The sequence below is a fragment of the Poecilia latipinna genome, unplaced genomic scaffold, assembly GCF_001443285.1.
Source record: "Poecilia latipinna isolate Pla-1442-1.1 unplaced genomic scaffold, P_latipinna-1.0 Scaffold78, whole genome shotgun sequence".
NCBI classification, from domain to species: Eukaryota; Metazoa; Chordata; class Actinopteri; order Cyprinodontiformes; family Poeciliidae; genus Poecilia; species Poecilia latipinna.
The window spans coordinates 194,292-216,369 of record NW_015112694.1 but is presented as its reverse complement, the minus strand read 5'-3'; the positions used below and the strand labels follow the sequence as shown (position 1 = coordinate 216,369).

General features: G+C 38.9%; 1 protein-coding gene across 2 annotated transcripts in view; it reads right to left on the bottom strand.

Moving 5' to 3' along the window:
* Positions 1-22,078, bottom strand: part of hhip (hedgehog interacting protein) — a 37,783-nt gene that overhangs the window by 5,978 nt on the left and 9,727 nt on the right. For both annotated transcript variants that reach the window (XM_015018200.1, XM_015018207.1), the window contains exons 4-11: positions 21,401-21,602; positions 14,450-14,601; positions 12,227-12,400; positions 12,001-12,144; positions 10,666-10,784; positions 9,511-9,634; positions 8,555-8,697; positions 5,771-5,852 (exon numbers count right to left, since the gene is read on the bottom strand). In XM_015018200.1, the coding sequence (XP_014873686.1) occupies positions 5,771-5,852; positions 8,555-8,697; positions 9,511-9,634; positions 10,666-10,784; positions 12,001-12,144; positions 12,227-12,400; positions 14,450-14,601; positions 21,401-21,602 (1,140 nt within the window). The remainder of the gene's footprint in view (positions 1-5,770; positions 5,853-8,554; positions 8,698-9,510; positions 9,635-10,665; positions 10,785-12,000; positions 12,145-12,226; positions 12,401-14,449; positions 14,602-21,400; positions 21,603-22,078) is intronic.

Here is a 22,078-nt window from a genome sequence, read left to right as displayed (position 1 = left end):
TTTATTTTTTCTAAATGGTCCCTGTCTTATTTTGTTCATGTATGTTTCATGTTTGGGAAAGAAAGACAAAGTGAGGAGAGGAAATGGAAGTGCTGTGTAAATAGTCTTCACCACTTCAAAATAAAAGCATAAATATCAACGTCTAACCACTTGGAGAGTTCTTAAGTCTATAACCAAAACTTAAACACAGATGTTGAACTTTATTCAACAGAAAGTTTACAAATCAGCCAAGAAAATTTGCACGTTAGAATTTGTCCTGAAGAATGAACTGTGTTAAACGTTTTCAAAGTAAGCAAACGTACTAAATGAAAAATCTGTGCCACCATTACTGCATTAGCGAAGTGTGCCCATCACTGGGCCTGGGACCTGCTGTCTTAAAAGTCTGAGGAATTGGTTTGGGAATTTTTACACTCTTCAATCACATATCACTCCACATTTTCTCACCTATCTCCAAGGTTGCAGTCGGTTAAAAGAGATGATTTACCTTGATAAAATATATATTTTGATATTTCTGTTCACCTCCCTGCTTAAAAGACACCCACCAAATGCTCTGATAAACACATTGACTGATAGCAGTGACAATAAAGTGGCTGTTCATGTGCTGTAATGGCTTTTAATTTCACGATTGAAGGTGGGGAGGGAGGGGGGTCTGATTCCCATGCTCCCATCAGCACCCAACTGCAGACTCCATGCCTGTTGGCTTTTGTTGCTGCAGGCTGCATGTAGTTAAAAAAGAGCAAAAAAGGAAGAAAACAGAAAGAGAAGGAAAAAGAGAAAGAGTAAGAGTCCCTGGAGAGTTGGGGGGTCTGTAGCGAACACTGTTAATAGCAGGCAGGGGTCAGCAGCACTGCTAAACAGCCTGTACGGCTGCCAGGGAGGCTGTGAAAACAGCACCTGCTGGTAGCGCCACTTGACAAAGGCAGCTGGGTCAACAGCCACTGTGGGAATTTATCAACTCTGGAAGGGGTGGTGCATGTGTGATAGTGAGAGAGTAAAAAAGGAAACACTGCGCTCATGTTGGTCAGATAAATTCACAGAAAGAGATACAAATAACTCAACTTCAATGGTTGCATTTACATGACAATATAATATATATTATAGGATAATGTTCAGGACTGGAAACAGCTGTTTACACAACATATGAGAGAAAAAAATCACACATACATTTGTGTTGTTTCAGACGTTTGTTAAATATTCTTTTAAAAATTTGTTTCAGATTTGATTTTTATTGAAGCCGGGGCATATTTAGCTTGTTAGCTTGTGAGCCCTGTTTGATTGACATGAGGTATATGTGAGAAAAGCGCTATGGAGTGGTGTACATTGTGCACCTTAACAATGGCTTAATCAAACGGCCCAGTGTGGTCTCCTTTGCTGTTTTGTCATCTGACTCCATTGTTTGCAGGCTCCTTTTGTAGCTTCATTCCTTGTTTTCTCCTTGTGCGAGAAATTTACTGTGCATTGTAGAATCTGGGGCTATTCAGTGGGGCTGGCATGCAGCTTTGTGAAGGAAAGGACCACAGCAGAGATGTAGGAAGATTTAAGAGGGACAGGGAAATAGAGAAAAGGCTTTTTTTTTTTCCTGCAGGGTGCTGGGAGCAAACGCAACGCACGCTCACAAAGACTCACAGATGTGCGAGTAGCCACCACCCACACAGTTTGCATCCATACACACAACCCACAGAGAAGCACCCCATGTCCGCTTTCTGAACACATTAGAGATTTGTAACTTCCAGAGCTAACACAGTTCATAAACGGGGAGCCTATATGAAGAAAATTAGCGAACCTCCAGTTGAGAAAGTCTTGAATATGTGAAATATACTTCCTGGTCATGCTCTCTCTTGTTCTTTGTGGCGAAGGGTCGCACTGATCAGAAAGGGAAATAGCATTTTACACTAGAAAGCATCACAAGGGTTAGCTCTTTTTACTTACAATGGCTGTATGAAAATACATCGTGTTTTTCTCACTGCCTGACATTAAATCAGACTGAACCGTAGCTGTTTAAGGCCAGTTAGGGCTCAAATTATTTACATTTGCTAAAATATTGAGAGAATGCTTTATTACTTAGTTCAAATTCAGAAGCTTACAGCATATTCATTAGATTACTATGCCATCAAACTATTTGGGAAAGCATAATTATGATACCATGTCCTGGAGGTCTTCAGATAGACATCTCAATTAACTGGAGGCACACCTATGGATGCAACTTAACCTTATAGTGCTTTGTGTGTGACACCGTTGGGAAATCAAAGGAAATCATGAAAGAAATCAGATAGAGAATTAAGTAGCTCAACAAATCTGGTTTGTCTTTGGGCATTGATCTTAATTAAAAAATCATGCTTAGCTAGAAAGGTGTGTGTGCAAGGAAAGCAGCCCGAAGGCCTAAGCTACAATAGGTTTGTCAAGCAAAAAGAGCCAAAATTCCACTAAATACCAAATAATTGTCCGTCCATTCCATCAGTCCACTACAGTTTGAAAATGTATGTAAAGTTTACAATTTAACAAAAAAAATTGAAAGTGAAGAAAAGAATTTTATATTTAGCAAATATAAATAACTGTGTTAATTTTAACAGAATTAAAGCAGGAAATAATATATGTCATTTGATTTGAAGTTAGACTACTGTAAATAACTTGTTTTAACTGGAATGTATGCATGGAGAATATATCTGCTGCTGGTCAATACTTTATGTTGGGAGCACAGGCGGGATCACAGTGTCGGATAAATCCCTACAAAACAAGGATTTTAAAATGTATTCTTAAAGTGTGTAAATAAGTGGTTAGACAAGAGACGAGTCTCAATGAAAGTCAGGTGGGCAAACCTGCTGCTTTGCCCACCTGCTGTGAGCTACATTACTATTCTATGTAAAGCACTTTCTATTACCTTGTTGTTGAATGTTGCGGCACAACACGCATGCATTGATGCCCATTCTAAAGCTGTGGCAATAATTATAGTGGTTATATAAAGACTATATCTTCTGAAATCTTTTCATCCCACTGCTCTGCCACAAATAAGCCCCCTCCAACATTTTTTTTTCTTCCTCTCAAATCAGTCATACCGCACACATTCAGAGTGTTTCAAAATGCATGGTGGCCTATTTATTATTGGAGGGGTACTCCAACTGACAAACAAATACCTAGAAATGAAGTCATCTGGCCAGGACATGTTTACACAAACACTGCTGAGCGATTTTATGGCTGATGTTTTCTTGTAAGCCTTTACCGCTCCCCCTAACAGTTTCACCATTTTCCCCCGCTTCTCTATGTTCCCAAACATAAAGTTGATGAGAACGCTGACCAAGATGCTGCACCGAACCACAAAACCCACTACACCCCAAAGCAGAGCTCGGTTTGAACAAGCTTTAGGGTCTGGATGAGAAAAGACCACCAGACTTGATAACGTGCTGAGGTCAGACACGTTAGCTGCTTCGGTCCTCGTCAGCCCCTCTCCTTTCTCTTTGAAACAAGATCCTAATAACGAAGCCGGTGTGTATTAGGAGTCGGGCCTCCAGCACCACAGGGTCCAGTCAGACTAAACACCTCCAGTTGATGGTGGAAAGAACTGTTCTGTGGGAGAAACGCGTTCGGCAGCCACTCCAGAAAACATAAATACAAAGCAAGCCACGAGGGCCCCTCTGAAACATCTGCGGTTTCATTAATTGCGTGGATGCCTGGGTGGCACTGTCGTCACTCAGGAATAATCAGCTGCAAATATGTTTCTATTATGAATCCGACGCATACAAATTCTCCTTCTGAGAGTCTGCTTTGCTTATTTGATCTGTCTGATTCAATCAAGCGTGACAAACCTTTAAGCAATAAAACAGATCAGGGATTTTCTCTCTACATTCCACTTGATGACTTCGTGACTTGAGTGGTTAGTCTCAGTCCTACGAGAACGTTCTCATCCATCTTGAGCAGAATGCTGATGATAAGATAGGGGGAAACATCAGCTGCGGTTTGGCTGGGCGCATAAAACAAAATTGGTTTGAAAAACAAAGTCTCTTTATGTCTGAACTGTTTTCTTTCTTGTGACTTTTTGCTTGCTCCTCCCGTACTGTGTGGGATATATTTTTTTCCTCCATTTGGGAGACAAATGTTTTTCACATGGGTTTTATAGAGCCCTTATTTTCAAAATGATTTTTAATACTTGAATGCATGTGGAACAGATTATGACCTACTGACACGCACATTTATAAATGATAAAGTTGCTTTCATACGCACTCCCTGCACATTTTCCTGCACATTAGTTGCGGAGCATCAAATATTTGAGTATTAGACTGCACACAGAGAGATTGGGTTTCACTCTGGAAAATCGATGTGTGTGTGCTGAAGCTTTGTGACATGTGCGTCAACTTTTTCCCCAAATGTGCTCATTAAAATAGTTGAGAGCAGGTGAACTTTTCAGTAAAACACCACCAACAGAGTCATACAAGTTAATCAGTTTAGCTACTAGCAGTTCCTTCCTTACAATAACAGTTTTGAAATATTATCCACCAGTTTCTGCTCAACTCTTTTTTGAAAAGGTGCTCGGGTGACGACCTGTTGAAAAGCGTTATTGCTTGACATGATGTTTAGGCTGTTCTGGAACTATTTCTGGTTTTCTTTGAGGTTTAGCGTGAGGAGTAGTATCGCTCAAAAAAAAGAAAATGTGGAGCAGGTTTCTTGATACAGGTAGTCATTTAAAAAAAAAAAATACCCCTAACTTAAGAGTTAAATACAATTCTGACTAACTGCATTACAGTAAATATGTTTAAATGACGCATGTAGACACAAAATGACAGGAATTGTAGTTGGGAAAGGAGTTGCTCAGTATTTATTTTGCAGATTACTGATCTGATAGCTTAATTATTCTGCTCTTTGGACCAACAATTGGTGCATTTCCAATCATTACTCTGCAATATATAATATAGGGGTCTAATGCTAAACAAAAATCTATGTTTGATATGCTTTTGGTTCATTCTGATGAAGAAAAACCAATAATTAATAAAGAACAAGTTAGTGAAGCCACTTACAGGATGGATGATTACACAAAAATGAAACCACTTGAAAATTATGAAAAATAAATGTGGAGACATTTGAGAATTAAAAAATGTTTTTAAATGAGAAATGAGTTTTTAAAAAATATATATTTAGACAATATAGTGTACCAGAAGTACTTTAATGCACCAGAAAATCACAGCTGTTGTGAGTCATCACTCCACAATACCAGGGTGTTATTATGCTGTGCAGTGTTTTGGACTGGTTGAAAGCTGCAGGCAGCTGGATTTTGACGTTAGGTGATTTTTAATCTAGTACCAATAATTTTTATGCTCCCAAACAGCAGAGTTCAGTGATAGCTGGGAGTCCTCTGTGTTTTGTTTTGGAGTTGTGCTACAGAACATTCTTAGTTCCACACGCACACACGCACACACATGATTCATGTGTTTGGTTTAAAACAACACTGGATTTGTTTGGTGCATGCGAGTACCAAACTGACAAAGATGTACTGGATGTGTTCGATACAAATACGAGTGTCACTTCACCCCTGAAGTAGAGAAGGGCAAGAGCTAAATGAGTAGAAAAAAAGAGACATATTTGCGTTGCAATCTGATACACTAGGATCAATGCTTTCATTTGTGTAAGTTGGAACCATGAGGGATACATCATAAAGGCAGAACAGCATGGAATTACGAGTGAAGGACTAGTTGGTCCTTCTGGACAAACAAGAATCACTTATTCGCTGAGCAAAGACTCAATTAAATAGAACAAAAAGTACAAAAGAATTTGCTGAGTGTACCTTTTCGGGTCTACCAACTTGTAGAGTTTCCCGCTGTGTGACTGTGCCATGCTTTTACTGCTCGCTAGAATGTAGACTTCACCTGCAAAAGTGAAACAGTCACAGCAAATTCCTGTTAATATTTTATCGTTGGATTACATAAGTCTATTCGTAGCATGCATGCAGGCATAAGCAATTTATAAAAAGAGATAACATGTGACAAGACAGGCAGACAAGAGGATGAAAGGGAAGGACAGATGAAGAAAATAAATGTAGCTAAAGCTTCCACAATGCTCCACACTAACCAAGGCACTTTAAGAAAAAGTTTAATGGGACAATTGGGTACTCATGACTGGGAAACAGGCGGATAATTTAATGAGGAACAAGCCTGCAAGAAAATTCCATACGGGGATAAATTGTAAACATGTGTCTGTGAGGCCCCTTCGTTGGGACATATAATTCTAGCATTGCTGGCAAAGCATGAGCCAATGCAGGAATCTATAAAAAGCTCATCAAATAATAACTCCAAGACCTGGCAATAACAGTGATCCAACATTTATGAAGCCTGTGTGAGCAATTCACATCAAATGTACATTTTGATTCAAAACATCACAGCCCACAGAGAACCATTTAGTAAGTGCGAGTGCATTCATCTCTGTTTATGTTTAGTAACTGTTAATTTCTACAGTTTTGCTGTTAGAAATTAACATCATTAGCAAAGCAAAACATTGCTTCAGGCATTGTTTTGGAGCAATGACTTCAATATTGATTCTACTTTCCGTGTTTTAGGGACGCTCGTCTTTCCCCAACGCCACTTTTTAAGTCAGACACCGTTTCTCATACCGTATAAAATCTCAATCACTCTGCATTATGGTCCTGATCTGACACCACTTCTTTAAATCCTGTGAGAAAGCAATCGCATGCAAGAAAATCCTGTCATGCTACGACATCAAACTGCCATTGATAACACTTCTGTGCCAAGATGTTTCCATGATTTGATTGCAATAATTAGCAATAATACAACAACCATGTTTATTTATTCACTCTAATTTAAAGGTGGATGCTCCTCTTCCTAATTGAGAACGTTACTGCCTGATGTAGTACTAATAGCAGCCACAGCGCCAAGAGCATTGTGCTTCACTACAGTGTTTGTGAAAATATGTTGAGGTCGAACTTTACCAACATATTTTAATATTGTCTGACAAAAAACTTAACCTTGTTGGACATGTTAACCTTGCAGATATATTGTCATTTAAAAAATTCTTAAAAACCACAAACTGCAGCTTGTCCATCGCCATAAGAGATTGTCACTGATTGGGTGGCTGCTGCTATTCGGCGTGTTTGAACATGAGATTAGCTAATTTCTTAATATTTTCATGTGTTTCTGTTTTTTTTTATTATTATTATTTCTGGTGTTTTCCAGTGTTGCATGATATTTCATAATAATTTTAATTGATTGTTTCTAATCCATTCTGTGGGATTTTCAAAGCAAAGTGAGTTTTTAAAATACATAAAATAAATAAATAATAAATAAATAAAATATTTAAAATATTTAGCATTTTGCATCTTCAAGTTATTCCAACAAATAAATTATTGTAGCAATACTTGTGGTAAAGATACAAGTTTTGATCAAATAATAATCACCTTTATTAGCAAAGAATCCCTGTAACAGATTACAGCTCAAACTGAAAGAAGTTACTGCAAAGATTTACTGAAAAGAGAAACTCAAATCAGACGTATAGCAGCCCTCCAATTCTCTATGGTTGGTCTGAAATTCCTGTTCATCAAAGCTCTCGCAATCTGCATCATCATCATCATCACTGTCAGGCATATCGCTGTCCTCTTTAGATGTTGTAGTCAAAACAGTAGCAACTGTGATCTATCGTATCAAATTCTTATCTACCATGTTTGAAATACAGTGTAAAATTTGCAAATGTCAGAGGTGACTACAATACCTACAAATAAATAGGTGAGTGTGTTGTCTTGTGTGTTTCACAATCGTCCTGCCTGAGAAACTCCCAGGTCTGCCAGTTTGGCAGGAGTAGCTCAAACGATTTGCAAACATTGACTTGAACCAAACTACACCAGACTAGCATCTGCTAAGAGCTAGCTTAGTGTAGTTTGTGAGGGGATCAAAGCCAAAGCATGAAGACAAGTCTCACTTCAGCTTCTCTTCTGGTGTGGCTACACCATGACTTTCAAACTCCTCACCCAATAGGCTTTAAAGCACAACAGTCGTACTTTTCAAGAATTTTGGTGTCGTTTTTTTATGCAAATATCTTAGAATTCATAAAACAAAACAAATCTAACTTACAAGTAACTTTTCATCAAGGTATAATAACTTGTTTTAAGTCAATAATTCCTTAATATTGATTTTAATAAAGTACTGGAAGGCCTTTTTTCTGAAAAAATAGTTTTCATTCTCAGTTATTCAAGTCATGGTTATAGTGGTGCATTAATAAAAAAAACTGTCATTACTTGTTTGAGCTGGACAATGTCTTACCTCTCATGGAGAAGACATTTCAACAAGAAGCAGATTTTTTTTTCTTGAATTAAATCTCCAGCTTGGAAAATGTCATAAAATAAGTGACTAAATGAATTATAATGAAGTAAAATTAAGCAGACTAACATATCTAATGTCAGTCATATAAATTGTTCAACTGCTTAATGATTAGTATTTCAAGACTCTCAGTTTGTTAGCAGCAATGTGGATGAAGCAGGAAAGGACAAAGACTGATGGCTCAGTGAGGGATTAGTGTATTAGAGAGGAGGATGTGATCTTTGGGTTTCTGCTGCAGTACTCACCGAGTTCATCCTCTCCGAAACCCAAGACATGCCCCACGAGGGGAGAGGCGCAGGAAACCGAGCCCAGACACAGAGCCTTTTCCTGCCACTGCTCGCTGTCAGACGATGTGGCAAACAGAGACTTCTGGAGGATCCGCAGGTTACTGAGGCAAACAAAACACACAGAACATTCAATGTTGAGCTAAATTTTAAACCGAAACAAACTGGAACAGAAAGATTTATTTTACACTGATGATTCACAGTTCTTGTGACAAAGCCTGAGTGAATATCTGGAATCGGGCTGAACTGTTCTCATAATATGATTCAGGAATCAATCTTCTTTTCCAACCAAAGTCGCAATTGGTGTTATTTAAGACCTCCGCTTTGGTTTCAAAACAAACATCGTGCCGGGGCTTTTCTACAGCCGCAGAGCTGCGCTCCCAAATGGTAATGAGACACAGAATTCAGCGACCACACATTGTTTTAAACACGGTGCCAACTCCTGATAGCGCACCAGCACAATATTTACTTCCTTTGCTTACTCGAGCGTCAGAGTTTGACATCAGCGAAGCAGGATGAATTACAAACCGAGGGAAAGTGTGAACAGCACAAGACAGGATGCCTAGTCTCCATTTACACTCATTGGGCAATTCTGGTGTGCTGATAGTAACAGGAAACCTGTTTGCCCTACATGGATGGAACTGGGTGCAGCTACTTACTGCATGTGTCAACTACAGGAACAACTTTTTCCATTATCTTTTCCATTTTTTTTCTGATATCCTTATATTTCCACATTAATTTTGGCTGTTTTTAAATCACTTTCCCACTAGAACAGATGTTGTTTCAGGCCTTTTCCTGCTGGAAACATACATTTAGACTGATTTCTATAAAAAAGATTAAACACTACTTTGAGAACTACTTTGAGACACTTGAATGATCCCCCTTATGCTTCACATGTAAAAACCAGTCATGCTTACCCGTTTCTATTTCCAAACACATAGCTGCCATACAGTCTCCTCGACTGGCAGCCCCTGTAGATGAAGCCCCCCACAGGTGGCGCTCCTCCACTGGACTGCAGGTCATACACAGAAGGCTCATTTTCTATGAAGGAATAAGGAGATATTGGTTTGATCTAAGCCCAACTTGATGAACTTGTAGACTGCTCGCTACCTGTAAAAACAAATCTAATATGGCTGCAATATAATTAAGCACTTTTTCCTGGAATGCAATGTTTTGTTTTGATGGCTCTTTATTAAATTTAGAAAAGAATGTGTTGCACTTTTAGATTAGATTTAATTTTACTGTCACTACACGTCACAAGAAAATGGAAATGGGAAGGAGTAAATATATGATTTTAATTGTGAGTTCAACAGCAGAAGACATCTACTTCTGAGATGGTTTCATTAGTAACAAAAGAAAATCGTATAACTAAAGTAATATGAGTCATTTTCTGGGAAACAATCATTCTGGTAAATAAAAATTTAAAGGATCTTGGCTACTTTAAAAAGAGTTGCATGCTTGTTTTCCAGTTGAGTGAATTTCAAACTATGGTGACTGGTTGGATCCCACATAAAACCAGATGAGAGCTGGTCTGAAGTAAGAAATAAATTCAGGTGAGAGATTTTGGACTAAAAGTGTCTAAATTGATACTCAGTTTAAGAAGAATTAGATCTCTCTCTGCTGTTCTTTTCAACACTTAGGCATCATATTCCTAGCCATTATTGTTCAGAGCCTTTAAAGTATTTTTATGTGGCCCAACTTACATTCCCTTTCACAATCCAAAATGCACAAAAAAATAGATTATCTCTGGTTCCAATCATGGTTTTTGACATTTACCCTTCACTGGGATTTCTAAATTTCTATCTAAAACAATGTGCTCTTGCGAAATAAAATAGATTTATAATAGCAGATGTCGGTTTTAAAGGGATGAATTCGAAAGTTTATCCAAGAGGCTGAAGTATTTCCATTCTGTACTCAAAATGTAATGCCGTCAAACAAAACTCATGCAAAGGATGTGATTAGTTACTGTTATGATGGACAACATGAACATTTTAGAACAGTGAGTTATTTCTCAACAAGGTAAAGGTAAGTATTATGACTCTTAAAAAAACATCTTGAGAATTGTGACTCACCATAATCCTTCCCCTTAGTAACTTCTAATATTCTTCCTGCCGATGTGTTTTTACCACTGGCATCTGTGCAGAGGATAACCAGACTGCCGTTGTCTGTCTGCAGCCGATCCACTACACACCTTCAAAACACAGAACACCAACAAATGCACTTTAATAGAATCAAAGTAATCAGAAACATTTAATTTATTCACATTTTGTCACATTAGAACCACTAACCTGTATATTTAAATGGGATCTTATGTGACAGACAAAAACAAAACAACACATAACTGAAGGGAAAGGAAGATGTTTCAGGAAGACGTCTGAGAAAAGCCTCAGAGAGAAGGTTAGTGACCAATCAGCATCATGAAGACCAAGAAACGCAGCAGATGGGTCAGTTTAAAGCTGAGTCAAGTTTTAAAACAATAGCCCAACATTTCTGTTCAATCAATCATATGAAAATAGAAGGACACAACTTCTGACTGAAATGCCTACCTACACTGACAGGAAAGCTTTAATCACAGAAGCAGCCAAGCGGCCCCTGGTAAGTTTAGAGGAGCTGCAGAAACCCTGAAGCTCACATGCAGATCAATACGTTTCCTAAATAATACAGTGAACGCTCACAACTTTCTTAAATTTCATTATCGGCTTTGCCCAGGAAGCTTGGGTCTCCTCAGGGTTTTTCACCGTACACTGCACCGTTTTATCTGTTTATGATCAAAGTAGCAGCTGTCTACTTTTTTGACTAGGTTTTTATGTTTGTATGTCATGCATTGTCTTTTTCTGTTTCAAGCAGCAGAGGTTGTGATTATCGTATTGGCAATAAATCATTTGACTTGAGTTTGAGTGGGAGAATCTGTCTGAAGGACAATCATTAGTGGTGCACTCCACAAATCTGGCCTTTATAGAAGAGAAACAAGAAGAAATCCAGATGCAATTTGCTACTAGCCATGTAGGGGACACACCGAACACGGGGAACAAAATGTAACTCGCAAAATGACGGAAAACTAGCACCACAAATTTCCCTGAAAACAGCCTCTCCACATGAAACATAGTGATGGCAGCATCATACTGTGGGACTCCTTGACTTCAGCAGGGACAGAGAAGGTGGTAAGATGCATGGAAAATCTGCTGAGGTTGAGTGAATCTTCCCTTCCCAGCAGGACGACAACCATAAATAAACAACCAGAGTTACAAATCGACAGTTTATATTAAAGATTAAGATTAAGATTTCAGGCCTGATCACTAGATTCTAGCTGTAATTGCTGAAGCTGCTTGCTGACTAATGTGAAAGCTCAAGGAGTATATATAAGTATCGCAACAAAACACCTCAAGAATCTCAGATGCGTTACTTACCTGCCTGGGTCATGTAATCCATGTGCAAAGATCTCAGGCGGCTGATTAGTGCTGTTAAAGTACGGATTGTTCCGTGGTATCGAGTAGGATGACGTACAAATGTCCGTGTCCACGTCCACCCTCAGGATGGACCCAGTGAAATCACTGCATTCAAAAACACACAATCTTCTGTCACAACACGGTGTTGAAATGTCCTCGTTGTGATTCTTTTGACTTTTGATCTGACCTGAGTCCATCCATTTCCTCCATGTCGTCCAGAGTGATCATACCGTCTCCCAGAATGATGTGCAGCAGGCCATCGGGAGAGAACAGAAGCTGACCTCCGAGGTGCTTCCTGTGTAACTCAGCCACTTCCATCAGCACATGGGCAGTCCTGGTGTCCACCTGGTTTGGGTTTTTCCTGCAAGCAGAGATAACTGTTTTAACTTCGATACTGGACTAACAAAAACTAAGACCTCTAACGAGGTTATGCTTTCATATAATCCCATGTATAGCATAAGCTTATCTTTTGACGGTTGCTTGCAAGAAATGCAACAGTAAGGGTAAGTGAAACATAACCACATAAAATGCTGACATTACCGTACAAAACAAACAGAATCCAAAGTTTAAAACACTTTAGCTTCTGGAGACATTCAGTTTGTCAACTGTAACGTCTTTCGCAGGAAAAATACTTTGGGTGGGGAACAACTCAGACTTCTTCAAAGTGTTGCAGAACTATGCTGAGAATTTAGTCGGACAGTGCCATCAACAAATGTGTTGTAATAGGTTAGGTGTTATTTTGGGTAATTCTAGGACTTTTAAAAAGCAGATTGCCAAAGAGAAACTACTTTAACTGTTGTTACTCCATAGAAATCCTACATTTAATAACTATGTTGCCGTCACTAGGATTGCCTGGCAATACTATAATTAAGATTAGCTCATTGAGTGAAACATAGAAAAGTGGTTAAGTACATTAAAACGTAGCATTTAAATACCTTCGTGAGAAAACACAGTTATCTTAAACATAAGTAATTATGAAAGGAGCGTTAGGCACCAACCCAGGTAAAATACTGTCATCATCATAGGAGTGCTGCTCAGCACAACAAATCATAGTGTTCTTGGAGGCTGAAGAACATCATGAGTCTCCATTACACTGTTTCAATACGACATTGTTGCCCTTACATCTTTTGTTGCCAATGTTAGTGGTAAAAATCTCAACTGATGAATCAACATTGCCATTCATTTAATCATAAATATATCTGTAGACAATGCTATTTGACACACTATTGGCTGGAATTTGCAAAGAGCCAATCCGAGAGCGTCATTCATTTTTCTTTACGCTGATTGGCTGAACTCCCAAAAGTGGAAATAAAGAAGACTGTAGATGCTAGTTTCTGCGGTAGTGCTAAGACAGGTTCTACTGTGTGTTTTAATGGATAGAGTTGTCCTGCTGGCAGGTGAAAGGTTTTGATTGCACTGTAACACCATCCATCTTTCCTTCAAATCTGACCAGCTTTTAATCTTTATTGTACTGCAATGAGGGCATTTCTGATGTTAATGTTAGTTAACATCAGTACAAGTTCATTTTGTACAGTTCATACAAAATGAACTGTATGAACATACAGTTCATTTTGTATGTTGGCCAAAGGTCTCATCTGAACTGCAGCCTTTCTTCCACCTGTTTGCTGTGACCTCTGCATGTTTTGTGGCAAACTGGACTTCCTTCTTCCTCCATTTCTTTCATATTCTTCCATATGTTTTGTAGCCTTTACCTCCTTTAAATGCCTCCATCACACTTACACTGACTTATCTGCTTTGTTTCTTGGTCTTTACAAGGTTAATTATTAAATATATTTTTCTAACAAGCAAGCCTGTTGTAGTAAGAAATTATTACAAGATAAATTAAAATGAGGTCAATAATTTCCATTGTGATGATTAATATGCTTTGAGAGGCAAGACTTCATACTCTATTTTATGTAGGGTTTCGGTTATGTGTGGTCTTTATTTCCTTTTTATTTATTGTTTTTGGTTGCTGGGTTTTATTTGGGGTATTTAAAATGTCTTCCAGTTAAAGTGCGGAGTGCTCAGTACAAGATTAAAGTTTATTAGTCTTTGACAGGGCGGACTTGCACTATTATGCTATTACCATTGTGTTAGTTGAAAATGGCCTCAAAACAACAATGCCATTGTTTATTACAATAATTTCTGGGTTAAAATTTGTTGACATGATATACCTACTAACAAAACGCTGAGATTAGATTATGCACAGGAGGAGAAATATTTCCTTATTGAGCAAATATTTAGCTTATATGAAGATAAAACAGAATTTTCCTTCCACTTCACAAATTTGCAATATATTGTGTTGATCTATCAGATACATAAAACTGTTGTTTTAACCTTTAAATGGGAAGAAGTTGACACGATCACTCTCAATGTTTTGAAACAACAAATATTTTCAGTTCTCCATTACCTTGAAACGGTGTATTCAACCACACGGAGAATGTGGTCGTGCGGTCCGATGGCCCAGCGCTCTTGGTTGGTGGTGTAGGAGACGTAGAGCTTGCCATTCTTCTTGTAATTGGGGTGGAATGCCAGGCTTAGCAGGCCCCTTTCATCACCACTCTGCAGTCAGATGAGAAACACAAAAGATCCAGGAGTTAATTATGTCCCTGCTTGGCTTCTGCTCCATGGTGCGGGGCTGGAATCACCCCCCTCAGTCATATTCATCATCACTAACATGCCAGCTCCACACACCCAGCACCCTCCTTTCTCCCCCCGCTTTTTTTTCAAACTTGTCTAATCCTCTTTTATATTCGTCCATCACATTCCCCTTTCACTGCTCTGCTTATTATCTCATTCTCTCTTTTCCTACACAGCGTTGTTCCGCTTCGCACCTTCGCCAGGCCCCTTGAATATACCATTACAGGCCATTATAAAACATTTGACTCTGGGCAGAGCTGCACTGCCGAGCCTTTCCTACAGCCTGGTTATGCGACGCTCGGTCCCTCCCGGTGGCCTCCATTGTGCAGTGATTTGTGTGTGTAATCTTTGGGGGATATTTGTGAATACTACGCTGAGTGGCTGGAATAATTTATTAGCTCACTCACAGTTCATAGAGAACACAAAGAGCAGAGTGCTTCAGTCCGTGCTTTTTGCTCCCCAATCTTCCTCTGTTTCCTGATTCGCTCAAAAATCCATACAAAATTAAAGGCGGGGATGTGAGGGGGGGAGAGTTAAAGTAGGGGAGGGATGAAAAAAAAAAAGGAAACCTAAACAAGGAGAGAGCTGCCAACTCCCACTGTCTTGGCAACATGTTTAGAAAACATCTAAATTGCTTGTGTAATATGTAAACCTTTGTCTCACCCTGGAGGCAGTTACATCGGTTGTCACTACCCTGGTGGTCTGCCCATCATAGTTAGCCGTAATAATCAGCTATAGCGTTTCATTCCCCAGGCAAAGTGAACCGGGTCAGCCTCTTTCTGCTATATGCTCCCTGTTTTTTTGTCCACAAAAGAATCAACAGAATACGAAGCCGAGGTGTGATGAATGTATATACGTTGTGACCATATAAGGATGTTGCTTAAAATTGCTTGACTTGTGAGTTTTTTTGTGGACTCAAAGGCATACAGTTATTTTTTTTTTTGCTGTTGTGAATAAATGAAAAGAAACATGTTTGGGTGTGGCTTGGAAAGGTCTAGCTTGTCACAAACCCATGAGAGTACACAACAGTGAAACAGCCCAAATGTCCACTGTTACAAAAGAGAAGGCACTCTAAGTTCCAGTAAGCAACAAGAGAGACCAAAATAATAATTTAGATGATGTTTTCACAGCCTCATTATAGAGAGAAATATTGAGCAAGTTGCTGAAACCCTTGACACTCCAGAAGTGAAAGATCCTCCGCCAAAAAAGATGAATAATAACGATAAATGTCAGATTCCTGAAGTGCTTTATAGATGTGGATGCACTACGATATTCAGATGGCTGTTAGTCAAAGCAGAGATGGTTCTGCTTGCCAGATATTGTGAATATTGGAAGAAAAAGTGCAAACTTCACCTTGAAAGGTTAGATCCATATGATGGAAATGGATATGCAGTGACCCACATTCCCAAAATAAACTTGTGACAGGGAATGAAGCAAAGAGGCATAGATCATGAGCCAAACGGGGGACCACCGGGACACACAGAGGTTTATTGGGCTGAAATATTACCTCCCCTGCTAATGACTGACTCGTTCAGCAGCAGAGGAACAGCAGAACTGGCACCAGAGCCATAAGAAACAAACACTGCATACGAAAGCAGTCTGAGGAGATAGCTTGATTAAAAGGAGACAAAGTACCACCCCGAGATTTCTTAGAACTAAGCACAAACTGCTGCCAAACCTGCAGTAGATCAGATTCTGTTCAGATATTTGAAAAGTCGTACTGCGCCTAACAAGATCAGTGCAAAGAGTGTAAAAATGTCTCAAACTGACAGTTGGAGAATGAACTTACTGCCAAGTACCACAGAACAAATAAAGAACCACTGCAACACCTGCACCTAGTTGTAGTTTTATATGAGATGTGTCTTTTGTATTTCCTGTGGCTGTGTGTTACGACCCCCGCAGGACCTTGTGGTTAGATTAGGCATTTATCTTTCCTATGCAACACTGATTACTGATATGGGACACCTGAGGACGTGGTAAGGCCTTCGGTTATTTAAACCCTGACTGCCAACTAACTTGTCTCTGCCCTCCTCCACTGGTATGCTGCTGCCTTTTACTTTATGGATTATTTTGACTGTACATTACAACACTGAGTTCATTTTATTTTATTTGTACTGATTTCACACTTCATATTAGGAACTTTGATTTTTTTGCCTCAGCTTGGGTTAGAAAAAATAATTATATTTCAGAATTTAAACATAGTGGGTTTTTTTGTGGCCTTTAAGAGGGGTCATAACAACTGAGAGCTCATCGAATTGTGTAATTGGATGCTTGTTGCTCTTCTAGTAAGGTAACAATTGGGGCTTGTGGCCTTATATTGTTTTGTGAAGATTATGGCTCTTTTGTTGGCACTGGACAAAAGTATTTATTCATGCTGACAAGACGCTGCAGTCCAGCTGAACTTTGTTGGTTATAGGAAAACCTGTGCAGCATGGTTGCTAGTCTTTGCTAAAAGTTTTTCATCCATGTGTTTTTGTTTGTTGTAGTCATTAAGTATAAGTACCATACTTAATGACTTGAAGTCATTAAGTATGGCTCTTTAGTAGTAGTAGGCACACTTCCGCTAATGTGCTAATAGCGGAGCTACTTTCTCTTTTAGTGTCTTAGTTAACTTTGAAAATGTCTAGCTTTCCCTAAATTACGTTTTCTGGATAAATTCAAAACTGCTTATTATTTACTTAGCTGTCTTGTACATATCAAGTTGAATAAAGTTTGATGTCTGTGTTGAAGTTTTGGTTATCGACTGAGAACAAGAGATTGATATAAATACGATATCTAAGGACATTATAGAACATGTAAATTATAAGGTCACAATTAAACTGGTGCTTGAGGGTTGTAGTCTTTCACTTCCATTTAGCATACTGTTATTCAGTATAAATAAGCTGAACTAAAACACCAGGAACTTTCATAAAGAATCAAATAACTACATGTCAGTAATGACTGATAGTTTATTAGGAATGCAGTCGCTGTCTTGTCTCCTTTATGAGCTCCTGTATATGAATGTATGACATTTACAATTTGTGTGTAGAAACAAACAAAAATTATGACTTTCATTTTTGTGTACTGATGACCGATTTGTCTATTTACGTCTCTGTACAAAGAGACGACTGGTGTGGTTTGCCACAACACTAACAGTGGTAAACAGGAGTTCTGAAACCTGGCCACTGACAGATATATTAATGCAATTTCATAAACAAAAATAAATCTGTTTGGTTTCCAACTCATAATCTACTCAATTTGACTAGAAAAGTTCTAGCCGACAGACAGTCGCTCTCATATACAACATCTGGTCGGCTGCACCTCCCTGGTGGAGGTGTGCTGAGGTGTGCCTGTGTTTATTTGTACTGTAGAATGTAACCACTGTGAAGCAATTGGTAAATAAAGTTTTATAGCTCTGATTTACTGTTGTGTTCAGCATCTGGAACTGTCTTACGTATTCAGCTCAAATGTTGCTGATCCATCTATCTTTCACTGTGTGTGTGTGTCTTTTTCATTAGGTCAAGATGCAAGAGCCAAGAAAATAATGTTGAAGTTGCAAACAGCCAGCAAGTACTGCTGCTTATTCTGCCTTTAAAAACAAATTGCGCTGGTGAGCAATGATTACAGAAAGCCTTGATGTCGACGGAAGACAGAAATAATAGAAATAAAAACACCATATTTCTAGTCGAATTCTTCTAATTAAATGGAACCGCAAAAAGACTTGAACGATTTACATCCGCAAACAGAATGCAGACGTCACACAGCAGCTTACTGTTTACAGAGGTAAACAAGATGAAGGAAGCTAATAAAAGGAAAGCACAACTAATAGCGATAGCCTTTTATGGACCATTTACTGCAAATTCTGTAGAGAAGTCTGTTTGGATGCGTAGTCGGTAAAAGGAGAAGTGTGAATGTGATGTGTTGCGCTTCACCGACACGATCACTTCAGAATTATAATTTTCAGCCATTTATGTCCAGATTTCTCACATCTGGCTTCTTCTGATGCAGAATTATGACCCATGTCTCACGTCAATGACGTAAAAGTTGAATAAAGTGCAGCATGACCATTTGACTCCAGACGCTTTGAAAACGATCAGATTATCCAACTTACTACCACATATGGAAGTGGCACAAATCAGATGTTTGGGGAGTAAAAAGATAAAATTGGGGCCTTCTGAATATCATAAAAAAGTCGGATATGGATCGCATTTGCCTCCTCGGTATGTAGCCAAATGGTTAATTCCTATTCACTTTTCACTGCAAAATCCTGCATTTCTCCAGACAAAGCTTTAGGGATTTACACTGGTCACTCTTTTCCATGTTTTCTGCATAAGGCATTTAAAAAAAGTCTATTTTTCTAAACTACAACAGGTCTGAAACTCCCGGGTTTACGGACCCCAGACTATGGCTTAATTCAAACCTCACTCTTCACTATAATATCTGCTTAACTAAAAAGCCTGTGTGATGTAAATGTCATCATCTTTACCACTATCAGAGGACATATCGTGTAGGCATCTAAAAGGGGTGTGGCTTGTAGCATTCACCAGAAGACGTGTTGGGGATTTCCCTGGTGTTAGGTAAAACTGTGATTAGGCCCCTCATGCAGGTTGTTTTAATGCAGCAATGATGTGTCATATACAACATGTAATTATCTGGAATAGATTCTGTTGGTCAGAGTATTTCTCAGATGTGATAACGCTGGAGGAAGCGTCGAGGCAAAGGATGGAATGATTGGGCCTTCATCCTCAGAGAACACCCACAGCGAAGGTGGAAGCCTATATAGGCCCAGCATGCTATTGTTTCTGTGCAGTTTGTCTTAATTGGCACTGGGGGATCCATGAAGTATGGCAGAGGGGGGACAAGCAGCAGGAAACACAGAACATTACAATCAAAGCATGTGCATGCGGCTGAAGATAACCTGCTATCTGCCCCGTCCCCTGAGTGCCTGCGTTCCTCTCTCTGTATAAAAGCAGCTCCATCCTGTTGATGCTCCCAGTAAACACCTCAACCCTCTCTGGATCACTCCATCACTTGTTGCCGGGGTCTTCTTCCGGCAGCCAACATCACAGAATAGGACTCCTGGGATCGGCAGAGGATTGAGCCACATCTAATTGTCATAATAAGTCACTTTATCCACAGCCAGTTTGGATTGAATGATGATAAGAGAGCTGAGAAGAGCAGGAAGTTCATCCCGCAGGGGGCAGTTTCATTTTCAAATGCTGTGCTACGTTTGACTCCTTATAAACAAAGTGTCTTGTCAGTGGAGGAGCAAGGGGCGTGCAAGCTGGATAAACTTCCTGTCTGGGAGTGTGCCCCTGAAAACATCCCTGCTATTCCATCTCCTTGTGCAATCTGAAGTATTTCTGGACATTTTTCAAATTCAAAATCTGATTACGCAAATATTATTGATGGAAAATATGTTTCAAGAATGTAATCCTGAGGCCTGAAGTTTCTTTGAAGCTGAGACACTGACAATAAATTATTTTGAAAAGATAGTTTTTGGAACATATGTTTAGTATCAAAATGAGACAACAAACTTTTCAAATGTTATTTCAGATGCAAAAACTGAGATAATAATGGATCGTCAGTATAAGTTACGGCTTCACTGCCTGGATTTTATGACACGCTATGAGACACTTGTTCACTTGCCCTCTGAAACCCCATTATCATCTCACGGTCCTCTCTCCAACTCTGCAGGGTTATGTCTTGATAAATTTCTGTAAGGACATGCTCTTCTGGAAACATTTTGAAAAAAAAGTATTCATGCATGCAATTTATGGCCAGTTTGGGATATTTTAATTTCCACTAACATTTTATTCAGTAACTGCCCTAAAAATAATCTAATTTTCTTTTTCAAATATGTAACCACTAAGTCGGGGAAACTGAGAGGCCTGACTTCTACCTCTGTCTCAGCATGAGGTCAGGAGAAGGCAAAATATTTCCTAACCTGTGTAGCCGGCGTGTCCCCGAAACCAGGAGCAGCAGCACATCCACCAACATAATTCATTTCAACTCTAGGAAGCTAAATGAGAATACAGATGCATTCTGGACAAACACCCAGCAACAACAGTGCAACACAGTCCTACCAACATAAGCAACCTTTCAAATTAAAACCCAAACTCTGCTCTTTCCAATGATATAAGCATCACTGCTCTATGTGCAAAACTCACTGAACCAACAGCTGAAGAAGAGGAAAAATGAGGCTTATTTTATGAAGTCTTACCTTTACTGTTTTATGCCCATAATCTGCATTAGAGTTGAATTGAAATTACTTTATTTTGGTAAAGTGCTTTGAAATGCTGCTATATAAATAAACTGAATTGAATAGATGGGATTAGATATGAGAAAAATAACTTAAGAAAGAAAAACTGAACAATTGTACCAAAAAGACCCTTTAGGAAGGTTCACCTGGACTTTTATCAACTAATACCTCTAAACAAACTTGCAAGCTTCACTGTTTTTACAAGAATTTTGGAACAGTAAATGGTCAGATCTTGTGGTTTACTAGATGCTTTGGTTCGCATTTGCACGTTTGTAATGTGACAAAACGTGAAAATGTTCATGAATACTTTCCCAAGGTTCTGAAGGTACTGAACATCAATCATGAATATAAACTCCTTATATTTGTGGTATGTCCATATTAATCTTTTGTAATTTACAAGTCCTTTACACAATCTATGACAACATGTCTAAGACCCTGCAGTTTGGCAGAAAAATCTCACAAAAGCAGACACTTTCCTACCTTCAGTCCGCTCTGCACCAGCTTGTGGAGATCCAAGAAGGGCTCCTTGATAACTTCGAGGTTATGGTTGAGTATCCTGACAATTCCCTCTCTCTCCACAACAAAAAGCCGCTGAGAGCCATCGCCACAGTGCACCACAGCCACCGGCTGCCTCAGACCACTCAACACCTCCTGAGGACAGTAGCAGTTGTGTTTGTGTTTCCTGGGAAACATGGAAAAGGCAAAAGGTCAAGGAATGATGTGTCCCTCAATAATCCAATTATAGCGGCATGAGAAGCACAGGGGATTTTTAGGCGGCAGTATTTAAAATCAGGAACAGCACACAGAGGATCAGCTTCACTTCTTGTTGTATTACTCTAGAATGAAAGAATTAACAAAGTGAGTGGAATTGTTGTCAGTTTTCCAAGAGTCCCAAAAGTTTGACCACTACATCTGCATTTCTTTGTATAATGTGTGTCTAATAACTGGTAGCTATTACCATCATAATGATCACTCACTGGTTCCTGGAAAGTATCAGAAAACTCAGAAATATTGAGATTAATCTAAAAGATTTTTCAGAAAAAAACTAGAAAATTATTGTAGATCAAAAAGTCAAACATTTTCTGGAAAAAATTCTTTTAAATTAATCTCACAATCATTTTTGTGGAAATTTTCTGAGCTCAAAAAGTTGAAAATTTC